The sequence below is a fragment of the Typopeltis vanoorti genome, chromosome 24, assembly GCF_054136105.1.
Source record: "Typopeltis vanoorti isolate ZY-2024b chromosome 24, IOZ_Tvanoo_1.0, whole genome shotgun sequence".
Lineage (NCBI taxonomy): Eukaryota > Metazoa > Arthropoda > Arachnida > Uropygi > Thelyphonidae > Typopeltis > Typopeltis vanoorti.
In genome coordinates, this window is record NC_143572.1 from 64,117,321 (window position 1) to 64,141,220 (window position 23,900).

At 34.3% G+C, this 23,900-nt stretch overlaps 1 protein-coding gene and 1 pseudogene across 2 annotated transcripts in view; both read right to left on the bottom strand.

Annotated features, from left to right (window-relative positions):
- Positions 1-23,900, bottom strand: part of LOC150093314 (uncharacterized) — a 207,045-nt gene that overhangs the window by 157,499 nt on the left and 25,646 nt on the right. For both annotated transcript variants that reach the window (XM_090413488.1, XM_090413487.1), the window contains exon 4: positions 8,399-8,483. In XM_090413488.1, coding sequence (XP_090269614.1) covers positions 8,399-8,483 — 85 coding nt within the window. The remainder of the gene's footprint in view (positions 1-8,398; positions 8,484-23,900) is intronic.
- On the bottom strand, positions 8,721-8,899 carry LOC150093315 (U2 spliceosomal RNA; annotated as a pseudogene).

The following is a 23,900-nucleotide window of genomic DNA, read 5'->3' on the forward strand; positions in this document are numbered from 1 at the left end:
CTTCAGGGAACACAAAATTAATGCAGGCACTAACACTGAACAAATGTGGCTGAAGTCGGTCCTGGAGTACTAAAAAGTGCCACCTAGTGGGCTAAATTGGGTAGTAGTCTTGGTTGTTGGGTTAATGTTCTAAGAAAGCAAGTTTCATGCATCCAAATTTGTTCAGGTTTGGGGAGTTTTTTAAGAGCTGAGGCTGATTCCAGGAATAATCTCTAATATTTATACTTGCTGCGATGAAGTAAGGTACCTTTCTTCCAGCGTATTTTGTGGCGGGTGTCCAAAGTATGGTCAGCAAGTCCTGAGTGGCTGTATTGGTGGAAACGGATATAATCTTTATGTTCAGATATCCTGATATTAGCTGCCCTTCCTGTTTGGCCGTGGTAGGACAGTTTGTAACTACAAGGGACCTGGTATACTCCAGGTAGGTCTAGGGGAAGTGGCTGTTCCTTGGGGGAGCGGATAAGAGATGCCAATGTTTTTATGATTTATAACAAGTTGTCAAGTCATATATTTTTAGGATTTTTGTTAGATTTTCAGAAGTACCCTGAATAAGGAATGGTGAGAGATTTAGAGTAGTCCCTGTTATGGAGGGGGTTGAGGTTAATTGGTTTTAATATTTTTTGGATTTTATGAGAGTTGTAGCCATTGGCTTCCTATATTTCAGTAATGTTACATTACCAAAATACAGGAAGTATTAATTCAAGTTTTTTAATTAATATAACAGTATATGCTGTCTCTCCCTAAAAATCGACAGTTAGAAATATTCAGTAGGGAAATACCTCTGTAATTCTAACATTCAGATATATTCCCTTTTGGGTACTATGAGAGCTCTTCTACAATCATCTGGAATTCTACTCTGTGACCATGCCTTCTGAATTATACAATGCAGTCACTGTAAAACTTTTATATCTCCATATTTGAGCATTTCTGGCCAAATTTCATCTACTCCAGCTGCCATTCCACATTTCAGATTACTGATGACTTTTTTCTACTTCAAGTATGGAGGATATGTATTCCTGACTGCATTCCTGTTTGGAGTTTACTACTGTCGTGCTGACACTGCTTGCTTTATTTCATAGTCTTTCAAAGTAATTACTCCAGAAGAGAAAGTTGATCATGAAAGGAAACTGGAACATTATCAAAAATGAGAGGGGAATGAGTAGGATTTTTCTTGTGGGTAATAAGGCAGGCTTGATTTTTTTTTTGGCAATGAAATTTACTAAGGTGTCTTCACCCTATTTCAGGATGTTGAGGAGGTCAGTATTCAAGTCACTGGTTATGGAAGATGTTGAGGTATCTAACATTAGGGTGCTGCAAGGTTTATCAAATGATGAAGAGAAATGAAGAGTACTGTCATTGGCAAAGCTATGAATAGGATTTGAAGTTAGAGAAAGATGGTCATTGATGTAAAGAAGGAAGGTGTGGGTGAGAGCACAGAACCCCAAGGCACTCCAACATTGATCGAGAATTCTGATGAGAGGAAGCTGGCAATCTAATCACAGGGTGTAGAAGGGCTGGGATGATGTTCTTGGATGTTGGGCTGAAGTTTTATGGATGAGTGCTTCTCATGTTTAAGGTAGTTCCTTAAAGTAGAGGCAGATCTAGGAAAAGTCTTTCATATTTAAATTTGTTCCTGTGGAGTAAGATGGCATTTTTCCATTGTAACCTGTGGTGGATGTCCAAGGTGTAGTCCAAGGGATATCTACCCCATATACACAAAGACTACATTTGGAGAACCAAATGTAGTCTTTGTGTCTGGCAATTCAGATGTCTGTCCTGCTGTTTGACTATAGTAGGACAGTTTATAACTGCATGGTCTGGTGGACAAATGGCAGGTATAGGGACTGTGAATAAGGAATGCAAATGTTTTATAAGATATGTAAGTGGTTACAAGGTTGCATCTTTTTAGAATTTTTGCTAGTTTTCAGATGAGCTCAATGGTATGAGCTCATATATATGGAATGGTAATAGATTTAGCATAGTCTCTGTTCTGTAGGGATGGAAGGGAGGATGTGGTTTTGTGGTTTAATATTATTTGGAGTTTATGAGGATTGGAGCCATGAGCTAAGAAGGTTTGTGAATGTTCAAGTTCAGTGGTGATGGCATTATTATTTGGAGATAATTAAGTCTGTCATATTGTACAGGGTTTAATAATCCCATACTGGTCAGAGAAGGGGTAACGATTGATGAATGTATCTGTCTGTGTATATGGGGATGGGTTTCTGTAAACTGAGAATGCTAAGTATCTAGCAGGTTGAATTGTAATAAAGGTGTCTAGGAAGGAGAGACTTTTTTTTTTTTTCCAAGTTAAACTGGATCCTGAGGTGCAAGTTATTAAGATGTGTTAGGAAGGTGTTAAGAGCCTCCAAATCCATAGCCAAATGAAGAACAAATCGTCTACAGAACAGAGCCAAACTATAGGTCTATGTGGAGCAGAGGTTGGAATTTTTAATAGATTTGCAAATTTGGTGATGTTCTGATTTTTTACTTTTTGAAATTCTTTAGCAGCTGAAAGCATTGGAGATGTCTGAAAGGACTGTACAGAGATCAGTATTTAGCATAGCAGCAAGCTCCTATTCCAATGGCACAAGAAGCTTGGAACTCAGGATATTTCATTAGGCAAGGAAAATTATATAAAATAGAGAGAACAGCCATAGGTGACCACAATATGGCTGTCCCCCTCACATCGGGGCTATGTTTGAAGCAATGTTGTTAATAAATTAAGGAGGAAGGCAAAGTGCTGTGCTCTGATTTTGCTATCACTGTTCTGGATTAATAAAGGATATATGCATACTTATATATTAAAGATATACTTGGTTTAATCCTTTATCCAAGTGTAAAGCGAACAAAATTTGCCCCTGAATTATTTTCAGAACTGGGGCAACTTGTATATTGAAGCTAATGACTTCATATCACTTGCCTTAGTGTCCCATAATGCATAGCATTATACATACCTGTAAGGACATGTGCTTTGCATTATGGGATACTAAGGCAAGTGATGTGAAGTTATTAGCTTCAATATACGAGTTGCCCCAGTGCAGTGTATATAACAATAACTCATGGAGATAAAGTCTATTAAATGAAGGTGAAACAAATTGTTCTATTTATGGGCCAACTGGTAAATGTCCGTAAATGAGTCTCATCTTCAAAAAAAACTTTATTATTGCCAAAACTGTTTTCTTGGCCTTTTTCTGAATTATCTTTTTCTATTAGAAGGTGTTTGTTGACTTTCTTCCAGAATAGTATTTGAGCTATTTTCTTGCTTATATATCCTAATACTGATCAAAGGCATGTTGTCCCAACTATATTAATTGTTTGGTGAGTAATGATGTTCTATGTCTGAGAACCCCATGTAAATATGGCTTAAATTATGGTTCTGTAGATAAATTATGGTGACGAGTTTCCAGATGTTAGGCTTTTATGAGAGTGAAGAGCTTTGTGCTCTCTTTTCACTAATGTAACTTTGATGTAGGAGCTGAGGTGCTGAAAATCTACTTCTTCAAGATGTGGCCCATTTAGCTTAACGTTCCTTCTATTTTATTTTTTTTTTGACTTTAGGTTTATTGTTATCAACTGACCATGATTGAGTGATTAGAATATCATCATCTGAAAAGTAGACTACTTGTGGAAATCTTTAAGAGTTATTCCATACCCATTTCCCGTGAGTCTGAAAATGCAGTGAAGGATAATAATAAAAAGATATATTGCTAAAGAATCTTCCTGAAGAACTCTCCAGTGGAAACAGGAAAGCTATCAGTCATTTTTTCCATTAACCCATTATTCTTACATGGATTTCTGGTATGGTTCTGCTGTTTGCTTTATTTGTAAGGACATGTCATAATAACTGAATATTCTGAACATCCTTTGTCTACTGTTTTAATCAAAGGTTTTGAAGAAATCCGAGAAACTTAAGATTAAAGGAAGGTTTTTTTTTAATCTTTTTGCTCCTTCTAGTAACTTTTAAGGCACTGGATAGTGCTCCCGTTTTTCAAGAAACCTGCTTGATTTTTGAGCAGAAGAGGTATTATATGTTCAATTCAGTTTATGATTACATTACAGATTTTTTAGTGTGCTAGATGGCAGTGCGATTCTTCTGTAATTTTCTGGGTTGTTTAGATTTCCTTTCTTAGGCAATGGTATTATTACTTTTCTTTCACTGGGATGGAATGATGAATGTACTGCAGACATTTAGTAATCGTTTCCAAAGCTGCTTTCCTCCATGTTTGATATCCTATGCCATTATATATAGTCCAATCCAGATATCCTCTCATTCTTTTGCATTTTAGTGCAGTTTTAAATTTTCAAACTGTAAAATTGTTACACCTATTGTACGCCCACAATTCATAGAACCAGGTATGGAAGATTGCCAAGATTAGTCAATTCATGCTGAAGGGGAGAAAGAAATAAAGAATGTACAAATTGGTTACCAACACGTGAAATCACGTGCTTTATATACAAACTTTTCCTACTGTTATACAAGCAAAATAGTTACAACTTTAAAAACTACAATGTTCATAAAAGAAAAGTTAATTTTCCAATGTGTAATAATAAACAACTCATCACACAAGACAGATTGCTTACCCAATTATCGGAATGGATTCTCCTTATTCTGACATGTGCAGAAATGTCAAAGGGTCTCGCATATGTGGGTGTACAGTAATGAGAAGTTTCATGGATTATTATTATTATTATTGGCAAAGCATCAATGCTAAAGGTCAGTGGTGAATTGTACAACAACTTTTCCACACTAAGAGTTCTTCATTTTTTTATCTCTGATTCTTAGTCTTTTGGGTTTCCTTTCTTTGGTGTATAAGGAATTAGCTACTAGGTATATTTTACTAGTTTAATGCTTATTCTGGTGTAGTTCTAATTTCTGACAGATAGTCTGGTGTTCTTTGTTCTCATTTCAAATGGCTATATTAACTGATCCTTTAGTTCAACGAGCTGATGTAGATTATACATTCTCTGATTCTTATATTATTGTTAATGTCACTGTATTTCTTTATTATTTGGTACTTAGTATTACTCATTTCCTTTAAGATGATGAAACAGTCTTGTTGATCAAAATTTCTGTTGCTAATTCAGAGATGGAGTGTTCAATATAAGTCAAAATCGGAGATGGTTAATAAGGCATTTGACCTTAAATTAATAGTGAGTTAATTTTGTAATGTCTCATTACATCATTGATTCTCACTATAGAAAATACTGTCCCATCAAAGCTCAACAGGTGCTATGCTAAAAGAAATTCACTACTACCTATAACTAACTGTTTCTGTGGTCCCTATGAGTTTGCTACAGTGAGAGTTGACTGTACTGAGTTTCTCTGGTAAGAAGTCAGGTCTTTCCAATGATATTTATTTGCAATTATTGTTTTTGATTTAAAAGCACCGAGAAAAAGTTTCATGTGTGTATTTATTATTCAGTGGTTCAAATATTCCTATGTCCATTTTTCTATATTCCTAAGTCCATTTTCTTCCAGGTTTATGTGGAAATTTGCTCTGTAAATTGACAGAGTTATGTGTGTGTGTTACACAGTTCATTTAGAAGATGATTTTATTTGAAGTACTGTAATACATGAAAGGTCCTATATTTTATGTAATTCCTGAAACATCAGATACAAAATTAATAATGGAAAAAAACTCACGTACAAAGATATTGCTTTATGGAATGGCTCTTCGGATGAACTTCAACAATTTCTCACTAAGTTAAACGCACTTCATCCTAGGATCAAGTTTACCCTAGAAGTAGAATCAAATAAGCAGTTAGCCTTTTTAGATCTTCTAATTCTTCACCAACCAGATGGTGACCTACATTTCTCAGTTTATAGAAAGAAGACTCACACAGGCAATTATATCCATGCGAAATCTCATCACCATCCCAGTCAAAAGGAACTATTAAAACACTGGTTCATTGGGCCCACTCCTTTTGTTCTTCAGACGGTCTTTTACAGAAAGAACTACAATATATAACTTCTTCCTTTCTATCTAATGGTTATAAGAATTGCTTCATTAAAAGAACTTTGAGTAGTTTTAATATGTCTTCCTCTTCAAACACAGAAGAAATAACGTGCATTCCTATCCCTTATGTACAAGGCATCAGTGAACATATAGCAAAAGTTTTAAAACCACTGAATATTTTTGTTGCCTTTCGACCGTTTAGAAAAATCTCCACCTTTCTCACTTCTCCTAAGGACAAGCTTCCACATCTTAATCATCCAGGTGTCTACCAGATTCCATGCTCTTGTGGATTATCTTATTTCGGACAAACGGGAAGATCTGCCTCTATTCGGCTAGAAGAACACCAATCTTATATTGAATATTTTAAACCTGAAAAGTCTGGGATGGGATGTTCTGACTTGCAGAACATCCCATCTTCACTAGACATAGAGTTCAATGGAGAAAGACAAGAGTTCTTCACAAAAGTCAGTTCCTCATGGAACGCCTTTATAAAGAAACATGTGAAACTCTACATCATTCTCCTAACTCAAACAGATCCAACAGCTTACGTCTATCCCCTTTATGGGAGATAGTACTTTACAAATCAGCTAATATTTCCTAACTTTTTATTGTATTGAATTTTTTTTTTTTTTTTTTTTTTTTTTTTTTAGGAGATTTATTGACCTTTTTAGTTATCTTACACCAGCTACTTAGGTGGCGCTTTTTGGAATTGTCAGTTAATGTTTAATTTGAGCTTAATATGAACTGAAGATGCCTGTGACACATAGGCGAAAATTATACTAATAAATAATCTTTGTACGTGAGTTTTTTCCATTATTAATTTTGTATCGATATGTCTACTCACAGTATACCTCTTTTAAAACTTACTGAAACATCAGATCATTCGTGCATTAAAATCTTTATGATCTATGATGTAGAGGTAGCTTTCTGGGACAATGCAGAAGTAGTCCAAGAGCTGACTGTCGATTATAAAAAGCATTGTTGGAGTTTTGAACTAAAGTCTCAGTAGGTACACAGTTACAGGTTATGGTTGTTTTTGGGTTCGAGTTTAAAGTAATCTATATAGTTTTTTTGGAAATTTTGGAGATGGATAAGATGTAATGATAGATTCTTTTGTTGGTGATTTTTACCTTTGCTACAGGCTGCAATGTAAACTGAGAAGTTGGTTTTTAACTTGAGCCACTGAATATACATAAGTTGAAAACCTGAGGCTTGGATAGGGTCAAGGATTCTGAGTGGAGTGGAGAATAAAGACACTCATTCCTGTATGAATAACTTGCTATCTGATCAGAGAAAGTGCTTAGATTGAAGAGTAGAAATAATCAGGCTAAAGCACAGAGACACAGAAATTCCAAACATCATCTCAATTCGCAGTGTTGTAGTGCTGTGACTGAGAGAAGGATGATTTGTAGAAAAAGAAACATGGACAAGGTTTGGTCAGAGTTGCTAAGAAGAGAACTAACACCAATGGTGTATTTGGAGGGAAAGCTGGTTAAGAAAAGGTCCATGGTATTGGAAGAATATGAGGATTATCTAATATTCTGACAGGCTGATGGATAATTTGTGTTAGACCTTCACTGACAGAAGACATTCTGCTTCTCTTCCACTTCATGCCTCTAGTACTCAGGATAGTAGTGTATGAGAAATGAAAGGAACAAAACAATATTGTCAATAATTTAGTTTTGAAAGTGACTGAACGCTTACATTTTTGGAAAAATGTAATTGCTGTAATACTGCATTTTCTTAAATGATGACAAACTCTGCCCAAGAGCCCATATATTTGCTCTTCATTGGTACTTTGATTAAGGTTATAATGTCCTGATAACTTATACTGGTTCTCATCAGAGACCAAATAAAAACCTTGCAAGGACAAAACTTTCACTAACATCATGAAATGCCATATTTGAAGTTGCATTTTCCATAAGTGGCTTTTCAATCTGAGCAAAAGATATAAGCATGGAAAAAAGTCTGAAAAAAAAAAAAGCATTATCTAGTACCAAAAATTATAAAAAGAAATTTAATAACTATTGTTATATAATCAAGTAACAAAATATTGTTTACCTTTGGAACTTCAATAGTTTGTAAAGTGACCAAGAGTTACAATAATACAACCTTTAGCATATTGCCTGCCTTGTTCTGCACTAGCTGAAAGACAATGCACTTTGTCGGAGACTACGTATGTGCCTTTCATAAGTGATTTCAATTTTGGTTTTCCAGGCTTGTCCCATGTCCAAGCTTGCATTCTCACAAGCACTCAGTCACTTCAAAACTTTATGTTTCAAAGGCAAGTTTTTGCTACTGATTTATACAATAATAATGGGCATTCATTATTTTCCTATTTAATGATAAAATTATAAATGTCAAATCACAGTTTGTTAACAGTCTGTCTTAACATGCTAAAACTATGATAATTTCATCAAATTAATACAACTTAATACTACCTTTTTCAAGTATATCTGTCACTTTTGCAGGATACATTTTGCAATCTATCCATCGAGCAAGCACTTCTTCACCAATTTTAAAATCCTAGGATTAATAAAACAATAATGAAGTTCTGTATTCAAAAGTAACCTAAGAGATAATTATTCTCTCAATAAAACAAAGTAATTGCCATATGGAATGATACTTCTATCAAAAATGTTGGATGGTGTATTGAATTACTTTAGAAGATTCTTATAGATTAAATTATATTTAAACTTGATAAGAAATTATATTCTTATTTAATCCTTTTCCAAGTATAAGCAAACAAGGTTTGCACAAGAAGTATCTTCCCAAGAGGCTGATAATTTCACAATACCAGGCAACTGATGGTAAAGGTTGAGCAAGATCAGAGCACTTCACCACTTTCCAAAAAAAGTTCAGCTTGAACCCTAGTGGGATCCACATTAGATATTAAGCTAATAAGAACAGATACTACAATTTGCTTTTAGTCAAAACTGTACGTGCCCTAAGTACATATAATAATAATATAATAAAGTAAAATTAAAATATAACAAAGTTAATACAAATGTGAATTTATTAACATTTAAATACAACATTGAAAAAAATTCAAGCAATGCAAAAGCAGAAATTAAAAAATATTTTATTTAATACGACTGATTGTACTTGCATTAGTATCCCATAATATAGCACATATCCATGTATTATGGGATATTAAAGCAATTTATGTGGTCATTTTCCTCTATATAAAAGTAGCCCAGTTGTGAAGATACTTCACTCACAAACTTCGTTTGCTTACAGTTGGTTAAAGGATTAAACCAAGAATATAATTTCATGGCATGTTAAATTTCTAGTATAACAAAGTGAAAAAACTTTCAACCTCTCTCTCTGATCCAAAATTTTATTGTAGGATCATGTAGTACTAAATACATGGTCCTAACAACCTATTTCAAAATGTCTGTCGCACAAAATACAATGTTACATCTGTTCATAATGCAGTCATTACGTACAGACAAAATGATTCATGAAAAGCAAATATATATATATATATATATATATATACACAGACACACACACACACACACCTTGAAATCAGAATTGCATATGATATTCTCTGTACTAATTTCATGAATAAAATTTGATAGAAAATATTCCAACTAGCATACAGCACATATTTAAAACTTTGTAAAAAATATGCCCTGCTTGATGTGGAAGGGACATAATATACTGTCAAATAAGTTCCCACTTGTAGTGAAGCACAGAATATGATACCATCTAGCATGAATGTAAGCTGAAAAGCTGAAGAATGAAAGCTGAACAATCTGTTTCTATTTCATTAAAAAAAATGTTGGTTGCTGCCCAATAATCTGATTTCACAATCCACTAATGCAACTCTGATGCAGAAGGTTGTGTTCTCATAATCTCTCTGATAAATTTTAGAAACTTAGGGTTCTTTCTACATCTGGCTATAAAATATGGTTGGATCCATAAAATTCTCCATTTCAATATAATTAAATTATCATTAAATTTTATAGCAAACAATTATTTAGTTATTTTTTAAAACTATACATCAAGAAAATCATAAAATTGCACTTATTTAAATAACAAAACAAATATATTAAGGAAACTTTTATTTTAAATTGGGAAATATGAAGAATAATTATAGAGCTGGTGCCAAAATAAATTTTTGTTGAGAATTGTACTACAAAATAAATCGATTCATTAGCTTTAGAATTTTTTTTCTTTTGAACAATTGAATATGGTCTATTATCCAATGCAGTAATTTCATCCATAGCATGATGAAAAGATTTTGCCTATTTGTCATCTGTATCCTTTTTATATTTAATTTAATGTTTTTTTAGATTATTTGTTAACGTCAAATAACATTTTTCGCTTTGATGAATTTACTTTAGATTCTTACTGCTTATTAGTTCTTGCATTGTGGTTGGATATTTTAGTTTCACTTTGTTTTACAAATTCATCACTAAGTTTGCATTTTTACATGACCTGTGATGTGTACTTTCTTTTTCCTGTGTTGTCGCCTAATTATTTTGTTGTTTGCATATTTAGATTTTGCCAATTTTGAATCTTCACATAATATAAACCAAAAAGTGCCTATAGCAAGCACAACAAGCCTTTGGATGCAGTCACACAAGATAAAGGAAGGCTTTTCCCAATTCCCTGCATTTGTTATGAATTGCAATTTTCCAAATACTAAATCTTTCTACTGATTTGGCTAAAGTTGAATATCTGAAAAACATGCAAATCAGCCAAATATCTGTGCAAAACCAAATATTTGTCCCATCCCTAATTAAAAGAATATATATATGCACCAGCCCAGTTGGCAAGTGGCGAACATATCCACTCTCCAGCCAAAATGCCGTGGGTTCAAATCCAACTGTGGGCATGGATGTTTGTGATTGTGTGTCAAAATACTAGTGGTGGTGGTTAGTGCAATAGATGGTGTAGATGATGCGGTTCACTGTAGTTGATGGAATGAGTGGTGGAGACAGAGTTGTAGAGTAGGTGCCCTCCCACGATGAGTCTTTGGACTCCCCGGAAGTGTCACATAATAATAATAATATATATATACCAGGTGATTATAAAATAATGTCAAGTGTTCAGAGCCCTCTAGCGAGTAATGTATTGGACGAAACACACCAATATTCCGTAGATGTACACAGTGGAACATGGGCATTTGATTTAACGAAAAAAAAAGTACCAAAAGTCGCCAACAGGGGAAATTTTGGTGTTGTTTACCTAGTAAAATGCATTAATTTGCATTATTGCATTTCTTGTGAGCGATCATGCAATAAAAGGAAAGCCTGTGAGATTTCTTATCATTTGTAGACGAACTGCTTTTCGATGCCTCTTACCTTAAGTGAGCGTGTTATTAGTCAAACTCTATTATCAGTGGAACAATAATGAAAGTGCTTGTCTTCGTGATTTTCGGCATATGAAAAATTTACGAAAAGGACTGATTAGCGTAACAAACTTATGAAAACTGATTCGGTGATTTGAAACTACTGGAACTCTAGCAGTGCAGGTAGGCAGGGGATTCAAACCAATCAATCACCAACAAGTTGAACAAGTTTCAACTGCTATTGTGGAACAGGAGATGACGAATGTGCAAGGTACCAGCAGTGCACGAGCAATATCCCGGCAAATGGATATCGCATATACAATGGTGTGGAAAATACTACATCAGATGTTGAAGTTTTACCCCTATAAAATCAGTCATGTTCAAGAATTGCACCCTGGTGATGCGACCACACGAATCGACTTATCTTTGAGATTCTTAGCACGCATGGAAGTGGATGATGCACGGCCATGACAGATTTTATGGAGTGACGAAGTGCACTTTTATTTTTAACGGTGATATTAACACACGCAACTGTCATGTTTGGGATACACTAATCCACACGTGTGTCTGCAGATGCCTATCCACTCACCCAAAGTCACAGTGTGGTGCGGATTTATGGCATCTTTTATCATCGATCCATACTTTTGAGGAAAATCGCCAAAATGGACCAGTGACCTGATCCGTCGATGCTAACAGGTATGCCAATATGCTACAGAACTTTGTGGTTCCATAACTGCAGCAAAAAGGATGTCTCGATTCGAACCATCTTCATGCAGGATGGTGCATCACCCCACATCGGACTTCAGGTATGAAGAAAACCGCCAAAAACAGTGACCTGTTCCGTCGATGCTAACAGGTATGCCAATATGCTACAGAACTTTGTGGTTCCATAACTGCAGCAGCAAAAAAGGATGTCTCGATTCGACCATCTTCATGCAGGATGGTGAATCACCCCACATCGGACTTCAGGTACAGCGTGTTTTGTGACAACATTTCTCTGACAGAAGAATCATTAGTCGTGCATTTCCTACGCCATGGCCACTGAGATCGACTGATCTCAATCCTTGTGACTTTTGGTTGTGGGGATTTCTTAAAAGCATTGTGTATCAAGGACATGTACCCAATATTCCAACTTTGAAAGATCGAATAACGTTACACGTGAGACAAATCAATTCCGATATGTTGCGAGCCACTGTGGAAAATGTCGTGCACCGTATGCAGTTCCTGGAATATCAGAATGGTGGTCATATTGAACCTCATTTGTAATTAACAATAAACATCATGAATTTGATGTGTGCTGTCTCTCATTTGCCATTTAATCATTCATTAGTCACACCTACTAAAATTAATTTGGTAGCGCCAAAATTTCCCCTGTTGGCGACTTTTGGTACTTTTTTTTTTTTCGTTAAATCGAATCCCCATGTTCTACTGTGTACGTCTACCGAATATTGATGCGTTTTGTCCAATACATTACTCGCTAGAGGGCTCTGAACACTTGACATTATTTTATAATCACCCAGTATATATATATATACGAGGGTGGTCTGAAATGTTCTTAGCCTCGACCATAGATGGCAACACTATCGGCAAGATTTTTTTTTTTTTAATTTGGACATCTGTCATAAGCATCCATGTGAAATTCCAAGTCACTCTATCAAGCAGTTTGTTTTATACAGTTGTCTGAAGCAAAAGTGTTCTGTATCCCTTGAAATGGATAAATTTGAGTATAGTGTGTTTATAAAATTCTTTGTAAAAGAAGGTTTAATGCCAAAAGAAATACTTTCCAAGTTCATAAAAGTTTACTGGCACTCTTCTCCTTCGTTTTCGACAATTAAGAAATGGGCTGCCGAGTTTAAAAGTGACCGTATCAGCCTTGGATGATCCACGTGAAGGAAGTTCAAAAAGTGTAACAACACCAGAAATCATTGATCCAGTGCACGATATGGTATTGGATGACCGGCGAGTCAAAGTGCGTGAAATTGCTGAGACTATAGGCATTTCAAAAGAACGTGTAGGATATATTTTGCTTGAAGAATTGCAAATGAAAAAGCTTTGTGCAAGAGGGGTGCTGCGCTTGCTCACAGCATATCAAAAACAAAAATCCACTTGCATGAAAATCTCTGAATAGTGCTTGGAGCATATTAACAAGAATAAAACTAATTTTGTGTGTCGATTTATTACTATGGATGAGACTTGGATTCACCATTACAGACCAGAATCCAAACAGCAGTCAAAACAGTGGAAAGAAGCCTGTTGTTCAGTGCCGAAGAAGACAAAGTCGGTTCCATAAGCAGAAATGGTCATGGCATCAGTGTTTTGGGATACTAAAGGCATTTTGTTTATTAATTATCTTGAAAAGGGTAAAACAATAACCGGGGAATATTATTCCGATCTTTTAACCAGACTAGATGAAAAAATTTGTGAGAAAAGACCCAGTTTGCAGAAGAAAAAAATCATCTTTCATCAGGACAATGCACCTGCTGACAAAGGTGTTTTGGCAATGGGAAAATTATCTGCACTATGAATTGTCGGAACATCCACCCTGTTCCCCAGATTTGGCTACCTCTGACTTCTATGTCTTCCCAAAACTAACACTCTTCCTTGCTGGTCAGCATTTTTCTTCGAATAGAGGTGATTGCAGCTGTAGAGGGGTATTTTGCAGATCTTACTGAGAATTACTACGGGGACAGGATAATGGCACAGCACTGGAATAAATGTATTAGTCTTAAGGGAGATTATTGAAAAATAAAAATAATTTTGAAATTATAAATTCGTTTTTTCATTGTTAGGCCGAGAACTTTTCAGACCACTCTTGTACAACGGAAGGAGACATCTAGGTGTAGCTCACATGACTGTTGGATTTGAGAAAATTTTATAGATCTAGGCTTTTTTATTTCCTGAAAAGAACTTTGCGAGCCTAAATATATTATGGACCTATGGGCACTGCAGTTGGATGTATTTTATTGCAAGCTCTATCCCATACAGCTAAGCTGTAAAGTTGGTATATTCTAGTGGGATTTGTGCAGATATAATGCTGTCTGGAAAGATGGCAGAAGGTCCCAATAGGTGCTCTGATTTTGAACTTATGTGCAGACAGGCACAAAATCAGAGTATTCAATTCTATAAGCATTAACGAGCTGCTCACAGACAACAGGAGGAGTGCAAAGTTTCAGTAGTATGCTAAAAGAAAAGCTACTTTCTGGTATGCATGACTGGCAGGTGGAAGTTTGTTTGGTGGCATCCAGGCTATTTTGTCTGATGCAATTTCTAGAGGAGCTTGTAGGAGAGCTTTTATTTGCAACCTGAGGGCTTTATGGTGGTCTGTCAAGTGTTGTACAGCTTCTCCTATCATAAAGAAAAAGTAGTTAGCCATGTGAAGTGGTCTGGCAGGAATTTTATTTTTGTTGTGTATAACAGAGACAACTGTTAATATCAAAGAGACAAAGACAGTTAGTTCATTTTCTTGATGTATAGATTAGGAACAGATGACATGTAAAATGCTCCAGTTGTAATTCTGATGATGAATAGGAACTAGAAATTGGCATGTACTTTCTTTGGCCGAAGAATAAACTTTGGACCCATAATTAAGTTTTAATATTATCGCTTATCAATGCCCTGTACAAACAAAGTAAAGAATGTATGTACAACGAATGATGTATGTGAGGAAGTTTACTATCAAATACAAGTCTCAAGAACTTGGCTTTCTACTGATGCAATTTTAATTGATGTTTGTTCTAGTCAAGAGTTCTTCATCCATGAGTGTACATGGCTTTGTGTTCTGCTGGGAAAATCTAAATCCATTTGCAAGTATCCATTTTGATGGTCAATGGCTTGCTGCAGCTGTATTTCTATGATCCTCGTATTACATTAATGATAGAAGATGGTGAAGTTACCCACATAGAAGGCATTAGTTACCACCGGACAAAGTCGTTCTGTTATGGAGTTGACTTTAACTGCAAAATGCTGTATGACAAGGGTGTACATTATCTGTTATTCATTATCAATATGGATCACATCATGAAGGAAAACGGTATTAAATCTGATATCGAAATTGGTGATGTTAATCTTAGCTCTTTACTTTATGCAGATGGAGTTATACTTCTGAATAAATCCAGTACAAGTCTGCAAGATACCCTGACTAAACTGAAGGACTATTTTAATAAATACATGAAAACCAGCAATAAAAAGACAAAGATAATGAAAATAAGTAGAAACATTGAAAACATCAAGGGTATTCTGAATGGTGCACCTATAGAACAAGTCAGACATTTCAGCTATTAGGCGCAATATTTAGTGAAGATGGTAAATTAAATATGGAAATAGACAACAGAATGAGTAAAGCTGGTATGGTAGGAAGCCAGCTGAGTAATTTTATATGAAATAAGAAAGAAATTGGTCACAACATTAAATTAGCTGTATACAGGACAGTGTTCAAACCAATGTTAACTTAAGGATCTGCGAGCATGGTTAGAAATAAAACACTTGATCAAAGATTAGAGATCTCTGATATGAGAGTAATATGCATGCACAAAAATGAAGTTTACCAATTCTGTATCTACATATAAAGAAAATTACAGCAAGGTTACACCACTGCAGTCAAAATCTATAGCATTACATAAATAGTCAAAAATAAACTAGTAAATAACATGAATGTAGTATCTACATAAAAACAAAATTACAGTCAAATGTGTTTATAAAAATTTATGCTTCACAGAAAGTTAAAAAAACATCATGTAAATCTGTCCGAGTGCATATGGATTTGCTAGATAGGTAAAAATTTAATTTCCCTCTCGTGTAAAGTGCTGGCACTCCACCAAAATATAACAAATAGTGAGACATGTATTGCATTTTTTACATATGGAAGAGTCTTTGGCCCTCAGTAAATAAGAATATGTAAGATGACTCACACATGCATGAGAGTAAGCTGGATGATCTCACTGACAGGTGACACATTTAGCTTTTTTTTTTTTTTTTTTTTGCAGAGCAAAATTTGTAATCATGCTCTTTATTACCACATCAGGCATAGGTGATAGAGCCACGACAGACCATTTGGGCATGCTGATATTTCTGACATTAAAAGTACCTTAGCAGATTAGGGATGTACACTCTAATAGGCCAGATGAGATACCCTGCTTTTACAGATGACGGAAGCTTAGGTGTATCAAAAGTAAGGATGATTAGAACCAGGTGACCATCCCTACGCATCAGGATGTGTCTCACACCTGTGATTCCCTAATCTTTGAGCTCTGAACATATCTCCTCATTAGGAACATCAAAGAGATCCCATTCTGATATCACTCCTTTACAGGAATTTGGTGTTTTATGAGGTGTTACTGTGATTGGTATTCCATCCACTGATGTTGCTCCCAGTAGTTTCTCAGAATGTTGCACAACTTGGGATCACTTGTATTTAGAATGGCCATCTAGTTAATCCTCTTACTATTATAGTGACACTCAATATTCAGTCATAAAGTCTAACAATGACCAATCTATCCATTGTAGATAACAACAGATGGACAAGCTGCTGCAAGGCAGCCATGTTTGCTATTGTTTCATTCTCTAACTACATGTTAGCTAGTGTTTTGTAGCAATTTTATCTGCATGCATACAAAACATTTTATTTATTTATTTATTTTTAGGCTCTCAGGGGGGGGGGAGGACCTGTAATCCCTAGAGAGCACGTCCCCTGGGTGGCGGATAGGGGAGCCCACCATGTGTGTGCACACGTGCGTGTGTATATAGTGGGATGGTCCGAATATACTGAATAAGGACTTGTGGACCAATAGGGCCATAAGGGGCAATCATCTTGATTGTAAGGGAACACTCCCATGGACCCCTAGCTGGATCTATCCTCTCCTTCTACTACTTTGAGGAAGATCCACTTACTTTAATCTTTCCTATAAGGCCTTATCAGCCAACTTTTCTAATTTTATGATCCCTATGCTATTAGAGTACTCGAGGGCCATGGGGTCTTTTCATTTCTGGTCTTACAACTATGCCCCCTCTATAAATCTTACTATAATTCCTCTATAATCTACTCTTTCCCCCTTCAATATACCCTATTCCTCTTATGGGTTTAAATTCGGAAGAAGGCTAGTTAAGAAGCCTTAAGGTAGCAGCCCTACCACTGAACTATTCCATCGTCAGGCTAGTCCCCTGACATGGAGAACATAATTCTACTAGTAAGCTGACAGAAAAAGATAATCGGATTGAATCTGTAGGAAACAACCCTGGAATGGAAAAGGTAAAACAAAAATGGAAATGACAAAATATGGAAACACATAGCAAACTGGAATGTAAGAGGAATAGCATATAAAGAAATAGAATTAGACCAATTATTAAATGAAAGAAATTTCAAAATAGCAGTAATCACTGAAACAAAAAAGAAATTAAAAGGAACCATGAGAACTGAAAATTTTAATGTGATATACAGTGGAGTTGACAGAGACCAAAGAGCACAAGCAGGAGTCATGATTTGGATTCATAACTCCCTTTCAAAACAGTTAAAACATTATAAATTATGGGATGAAAGAATAATAGAAGCTAGAATAAAAATAGATAGAGGCTATATAACAATAATTGGATTCATGATTGGATCCCATTATTGTTATATAGCCTCTATTACAAAACATATATAATAACATAAATAAAAATTATTACATAATTTTAGCAGGAGACTTAAATGCAAGAATTGGAAACATGAAAATTAATAATAATACAGGAATACATGGAGAACATACTCTAAACAGGAATGGTAAAAAATTGATTGACTTTGTAGTTTATAATAACCTAAAAATAATGAATTCCTTCTATAAACATAAAGACATACATAAAGACATTTATGTTTAATACTTGGGCAGCAAGAAGATGGAAATCAATATTAGATTACTTTATACTAAATGAAAAGACATCAAAATTTTCACTAGATGTTAGAGTTCACAGAGGATATGAAATAAGCAGTGACCACTTGTTAAAATAAAATTAAGATTACCACCTAAATGGCTACAAGTAACAAGAAGAGAAAGAAAAATTGAAACATTTGTTTATAAAACTAGACTATTGAATGACACAAATGTACAATGGCTATATGAACAAAGAATTAACCAATATCAACAAAATGAAGAAATAGAAATAGAATGGCTTAATATAAAAATGATACTAAATGCAGCAGCAAATGAAAGCTTAGGAAAGACCAAAAAATTCAATAAAAGGAAAAAACTGAAGATCTCTGGGATGATACAATGAAAGAAATAATCAAAAAGAAAAAAGAAGCCTATCACAAATGGTTAAGCAGTAAAAGATTAGAAGATGAAATTGAATATAAAAGAATAAGAGCCATAGCTAAAACAGAAGTCAGAAAAAGACAGAGAATCATGGATCAAATTTGTTTCTAATTTAGAACATGATTTATATAAAATAAGACCCAATGTATATAAAATTTTGAAACACTTAAATGCAGATACCAAAGAAAACATAAAATTAAACACTGAATTGTGGACAGACAAATATTTTAAAAAGACAATCGGCAAACAATTAACAAAATGAAAAGGAAATAACTAAAGTAGAATTAGAAATCAGCCTGCAAGAAATGGAAAATCACTTGGAGAAGATAAACTAGGTTCAGAACTATATAAATATGCTAGATTCAAAGAAAGACTCTTAATCTTTTTAAATAAAATTTATTCAACTGGTATCCCCCCAATAGAATGGGAAAAAGCAATTGTGATTCCTATCTTTAAAAAAGGTAATAGAGATGACCTAAAAACTATATAGGTATCAGTATACTAAATTCCTGTTACAAAATATATAGCAGAATCTTAAATAGCAAACTAATGAAATATTCCGAAAACTTTATTTTAGAAGTACAGAATGGATTTAGAAAAGGACGATCATGTATAGATCCGGCCTTTTGCCTAAAATTAATAATAGAGAAAAGAAGAGAATACAATTTAGAAACACATATTGCATTTATTGACTTTGAAAAAGCATTTGACAAAGTTAAAAGAAACATATTATTTAGCATATTAAAAGAAAAACAAATACCAAATAATATCCTAAAAGCTATCACAAGTATATATGAAAATAATCAAACAGAAATAAGATTAAATCACGAGCTATCATATACGAGAGAGATAAACCAAGGGGTCCGACAGGGATGTCCCCTCTCAGCAACTCCTTTTAATATCTACTTAAATGAAATAATAATAAAATGGAATAAAAATTTACATCAAGGAATTAAACTTTCTTCTACAGTAAACTTAAACACTCTCCTCTTTGCCAACGACCAAATAATAATTACAAATTCTGAAGATAAACTACAGAAAGCTATTTTAGATCTAAATGAGATATCCAAAGATTATGGTATGATAATATCAACAGAAAAATCAAAAGCTATGGCCTTTAAAGGACAAGATCCAACAAGAACAAAAATAGTAATAGATAACAAGATCTTAGAACAGGTGAATTCATTTAATTACCTAGGATGTATGATCACATATGAAAATGAAAAAGATATAAACATAAAAATTGTAAAATATTTAAAAATAACAGGTGTAATTAACTCTATATTTAAACCAAACCTAGTTCAAAAACAAACTAGACTAAAAGTAGACAATACATTAGACCTACCAGTCTTAATGTATGGAAGCGAAATCTGGACAATAAAACAAAAAGACAAACAACAATTAACAACAGCAGAAATGAAGTTTATGAGAAAAACTGCAAAGTATACCCTATTTGATCACAAAAGAAACGAAGAAATTATGAAAGAATTAAACCAAGAACCAGTAATAGAAAAAATTAAAAAATACAAACATAAATGGATGGAACACGTTCAAAAAATGAAAACAGAAAGATTACCAAAACAAGCCTTAAAGTACAAGCCATTAGGAAAAAGAAAACCAGGACGTCCTCTTAAACGATTCAACGATGACTTCTAAGGCCGGAACAGGCCATGCTAGGTCTAAATCCTTGATATGCATGATGATGATGATGATTTGTTTTTAGGGGCATTATTTAAAAGCCAGCAAGGAAAAGATAATTCTAGTGGTATGGAAAAGAAAAGAGAAAGACAATTAATTTAGGAATGAAAGTGAAAATAAGAGAGCAGCATGAGAACAAAAAAGTAGTTGCTGCTATAGCACATGACTTAGGCCTTTATCAATTCATTTGGAAAGACAGAGACTAAATCTGTGATGAAGTAAAAGGATCTGCACTAATGATGGCAACAAAAAAATTGAAAGCACTATACATGAGATGGAAAAATTATTAGTGAAATTCAGGCTGCAGAACTGTTAATATACCCCTTATGGTTCATATGGTATATAGTAATTACCAACTTACAACCAAACTGACTTATGATGGGGTTGTGGAACAGAACCCAGCCATAAGGTGAGAGCTGTCTATACTTGATGCAATATGACAAAAAAATTCTATTAAAAATAAATTCTATAATGCCTTTGAATTCCCAAAAGGCAAACAAGTAGTACTCTTTTTTTTTTTATCAGACAATTTTGAAAACCGGTAAGTAGGTGTTCAACTTTTTAGTTGATAAGGAGACTGGCTGCATGTCTAAATATGCTTCATATAAATCTAATTAATACTAAAAGAGAGCAGTTAATTCTATATACAGCCTCCTACATCTGTCAATTGTGTGAGTTCTCTGGTCAGTTTACGTTTTTTTTACAGGAGGAAAAAAACCTGACTTTCTAGAAGGAAGACTCTCAACACCATCATGAGATTGGCTAACTTACCTTCAAGTGAAAAGTTTTTATAAAGATTTCTCATGTCCTAAACAGGATTAAAATTCAGATTCCAACTAAAGGGCATTAAGGCCACCAGCTAAGCTACAAAATATATGTATTCTCTCAACATACATATTAAGAGTTTTTTTTTTAAATATTCAACAAATTATGCATCTATAAACTTTCCATTTCTCAAACCGAAAGTAAGCCTGAAATTTCACAGTAAGTCTGGATTTGAATTTAGAATTTATATTCAGAATAATTGTATATATTTCCAATATACACATAAAAGTAAAGTGATTGACTTATGAATAATAGTGAATAATGAATAATAGTTAATCAGTCACAGGCAATTCTAAACACTTACCCCAAATCCCATCAAAATAAAACAGTTTATTTAACTTGTAGTTTTATTTAGTCATCATCATCATCAAATTCCTGCAATGTACCCTCAAGGGGTGTACAGGATATGACAGTACTACATGAAAAAATTACATCATTACTAACTTCCTATCTACAATTTTCCTCCAAATTAGTCTGTTACTTGTCAAGACTCCAACATTATCAGATCTTATATTTCTATCGTCTAAGGCACTTTGTACCGTATCAATCCACCTATCTTTTGGTCTTCCTCTGGGTCGTTCTCCTGCCAACCTGGTAGAGAACACTTGTTTTGCTAATCTTTCCTCTCCCATTCTATTTAAGTGACCATACCACCTGAGATTAGCTCTGCTAACGCATTCCTGGATGCTGGCAATGTCAAGTTCTTTCCTAATATCCTCATTTTTAATATGATATTGCCATTAGTCCAGAAGGCAATTAATCTCCTACAAGTGTGCTGAAGAAAATAAATCCTGATCACACAGGCGATAATATTTAATATCTGAATATTTATATCAAAATGTAGAAAGGCAGCATGAGTAGATAATGTTTGACCAGAAATGCTCAAGTATATGGAGGTATAAAAGTCTTACAGTGGCTGCACTGCATAGTACAGAGGGATGAATTCCTGATGATTGGAGTAGAGCTCTAATAGTACCCATATATAAAAAGGGAAATAAAACTGAATGTGAGAATTACAGAGGTATTTCTTCTCTACTGAGTGTTCCTGGTAAAATTTACACAAGTATACTTGAGAAACGGTTGAGAAGGATTGTGGAAGAGAAGCATGATGAAGAACAAGCTAGATTCAGGCCAAATAGAGGCTGACAGGATCAGATTTTCACTTTACGACAAATAGTTGAGAAATCATGGAAATATAACAAAGATCTGTATTTAAGTCTTGTAGATCTGGAAAAGGCATATGACAAGATGCCAAGAGAGAAGCTATTCAAAATATTACAGTTAAATTTTAAAAGAGGTATACTGTGAGTAGACATATTGATACAAAATAAATAACAGAAAAAACTCAAGTATATGGAAGTATAAAAGTCTTACAGTGGCTGCACTGCATAGTACAGAGGGACGAATTCCTGATGATTGGAGTAGAGCTCTAATAGTATCCATATATCAAAAAGGGAAATAAAACCGAATGTGAGAATTACAGCGGTATTTCTTCTCAGTAGAGAAGAAATACCTCTGTAATTTTTTAATAAAATACATCTGTATTTTTTTCCGTTATTAATTTTGTATCGATAAATATTACAGATATATGGTGTCAATGGGGCATTATATCAAGCAATACTTAATCTTTATTTGAGTTGTAAGTCAGCAGTTAAATTGAAGGAAGTACAGGAAGATGGTTTAATGTTAAATCTGGTGTGAGACAAGGATGTATATTATCTCCTCTGTTATTCATTATCTATATGAATCACATTATGAAGGAAAGCAGTATTAAACCTGATATCAAAAATGGAGATGTTAATCTCAGCTCTTTGCTTTATTGCGGATTAATGTTATACTTCTAAATAAATCCGGTACAAGTCTGCAAGATTCCCTGACTAAATTGAATAACTGTTGTAATAAATATGGTATGAAGGTCAGCACTAAAAAGACAAACACAATGAAAATAGGCAGAAACACTGAAAATATCAAGTGCATTGTGAATGGAGAACCTATAGAACAAGTAAAACATTTCAGCTACTTAGGCACAATTTTTAGTGAAGATGGTAAATTAAATATGGACATAGACAACAGAATCAATAAAGCTGGTATTGTAGGATGTCAAATGAATAAATTTATATGAAATAAAAGAGAAATTAGTCAAAACACTAAATTAGCTGTGTACAAGACAGTGTTTAAACCCGTTTTAACTTATGGATCTGAGAGTAGGGTCAGAAGTAAAACACTTGACCGACTAGAGACCACAGATATGAGAGTCATGCCTCTAATCTTTCTCTAATCTGAGAAAGATTTGAGGCGTGAACAGATGGCATCAATAGCAATATCATATTAAAAACGAGGATATTAGGAAAGAACTTGACATTGTCAGCATCCAGGAATGCGTTAGCAGAGTTAATCTCAGGTGGTATGGTCACTTAAATAGAATGGGCGAGGAAAGATTAGCAAAACAAGTGTTCTCTGCCAGGTTGGCAGGAAAACGACCTAGAGGAAGACCAAGATATAGGTGGAGTGATATGGTATAAAGTGCCTTAGACGATAGAAATATAAGATCTGATAATGTTGGAGTCTTGATAGGTGACAGACTGATTTGGAGGAAAATTGTAGATAGGAAATTAGTAATGATGTAAATTTCGCATGCAGTACTATCATATCCTGTACACCTTGAGGATACATGTCAGGAATTTGATGATGATGATGAATATTTATATCAAAACTGGTATGATGTTTTTGCAGTTACATTACTAAAATATAAAAATATTTCTAATAAGCCTTTGCAATTTTATTTAAAAAAAAAGTAATAAATAATAGAGATATGTTGCTCATGTGTATGTGTGT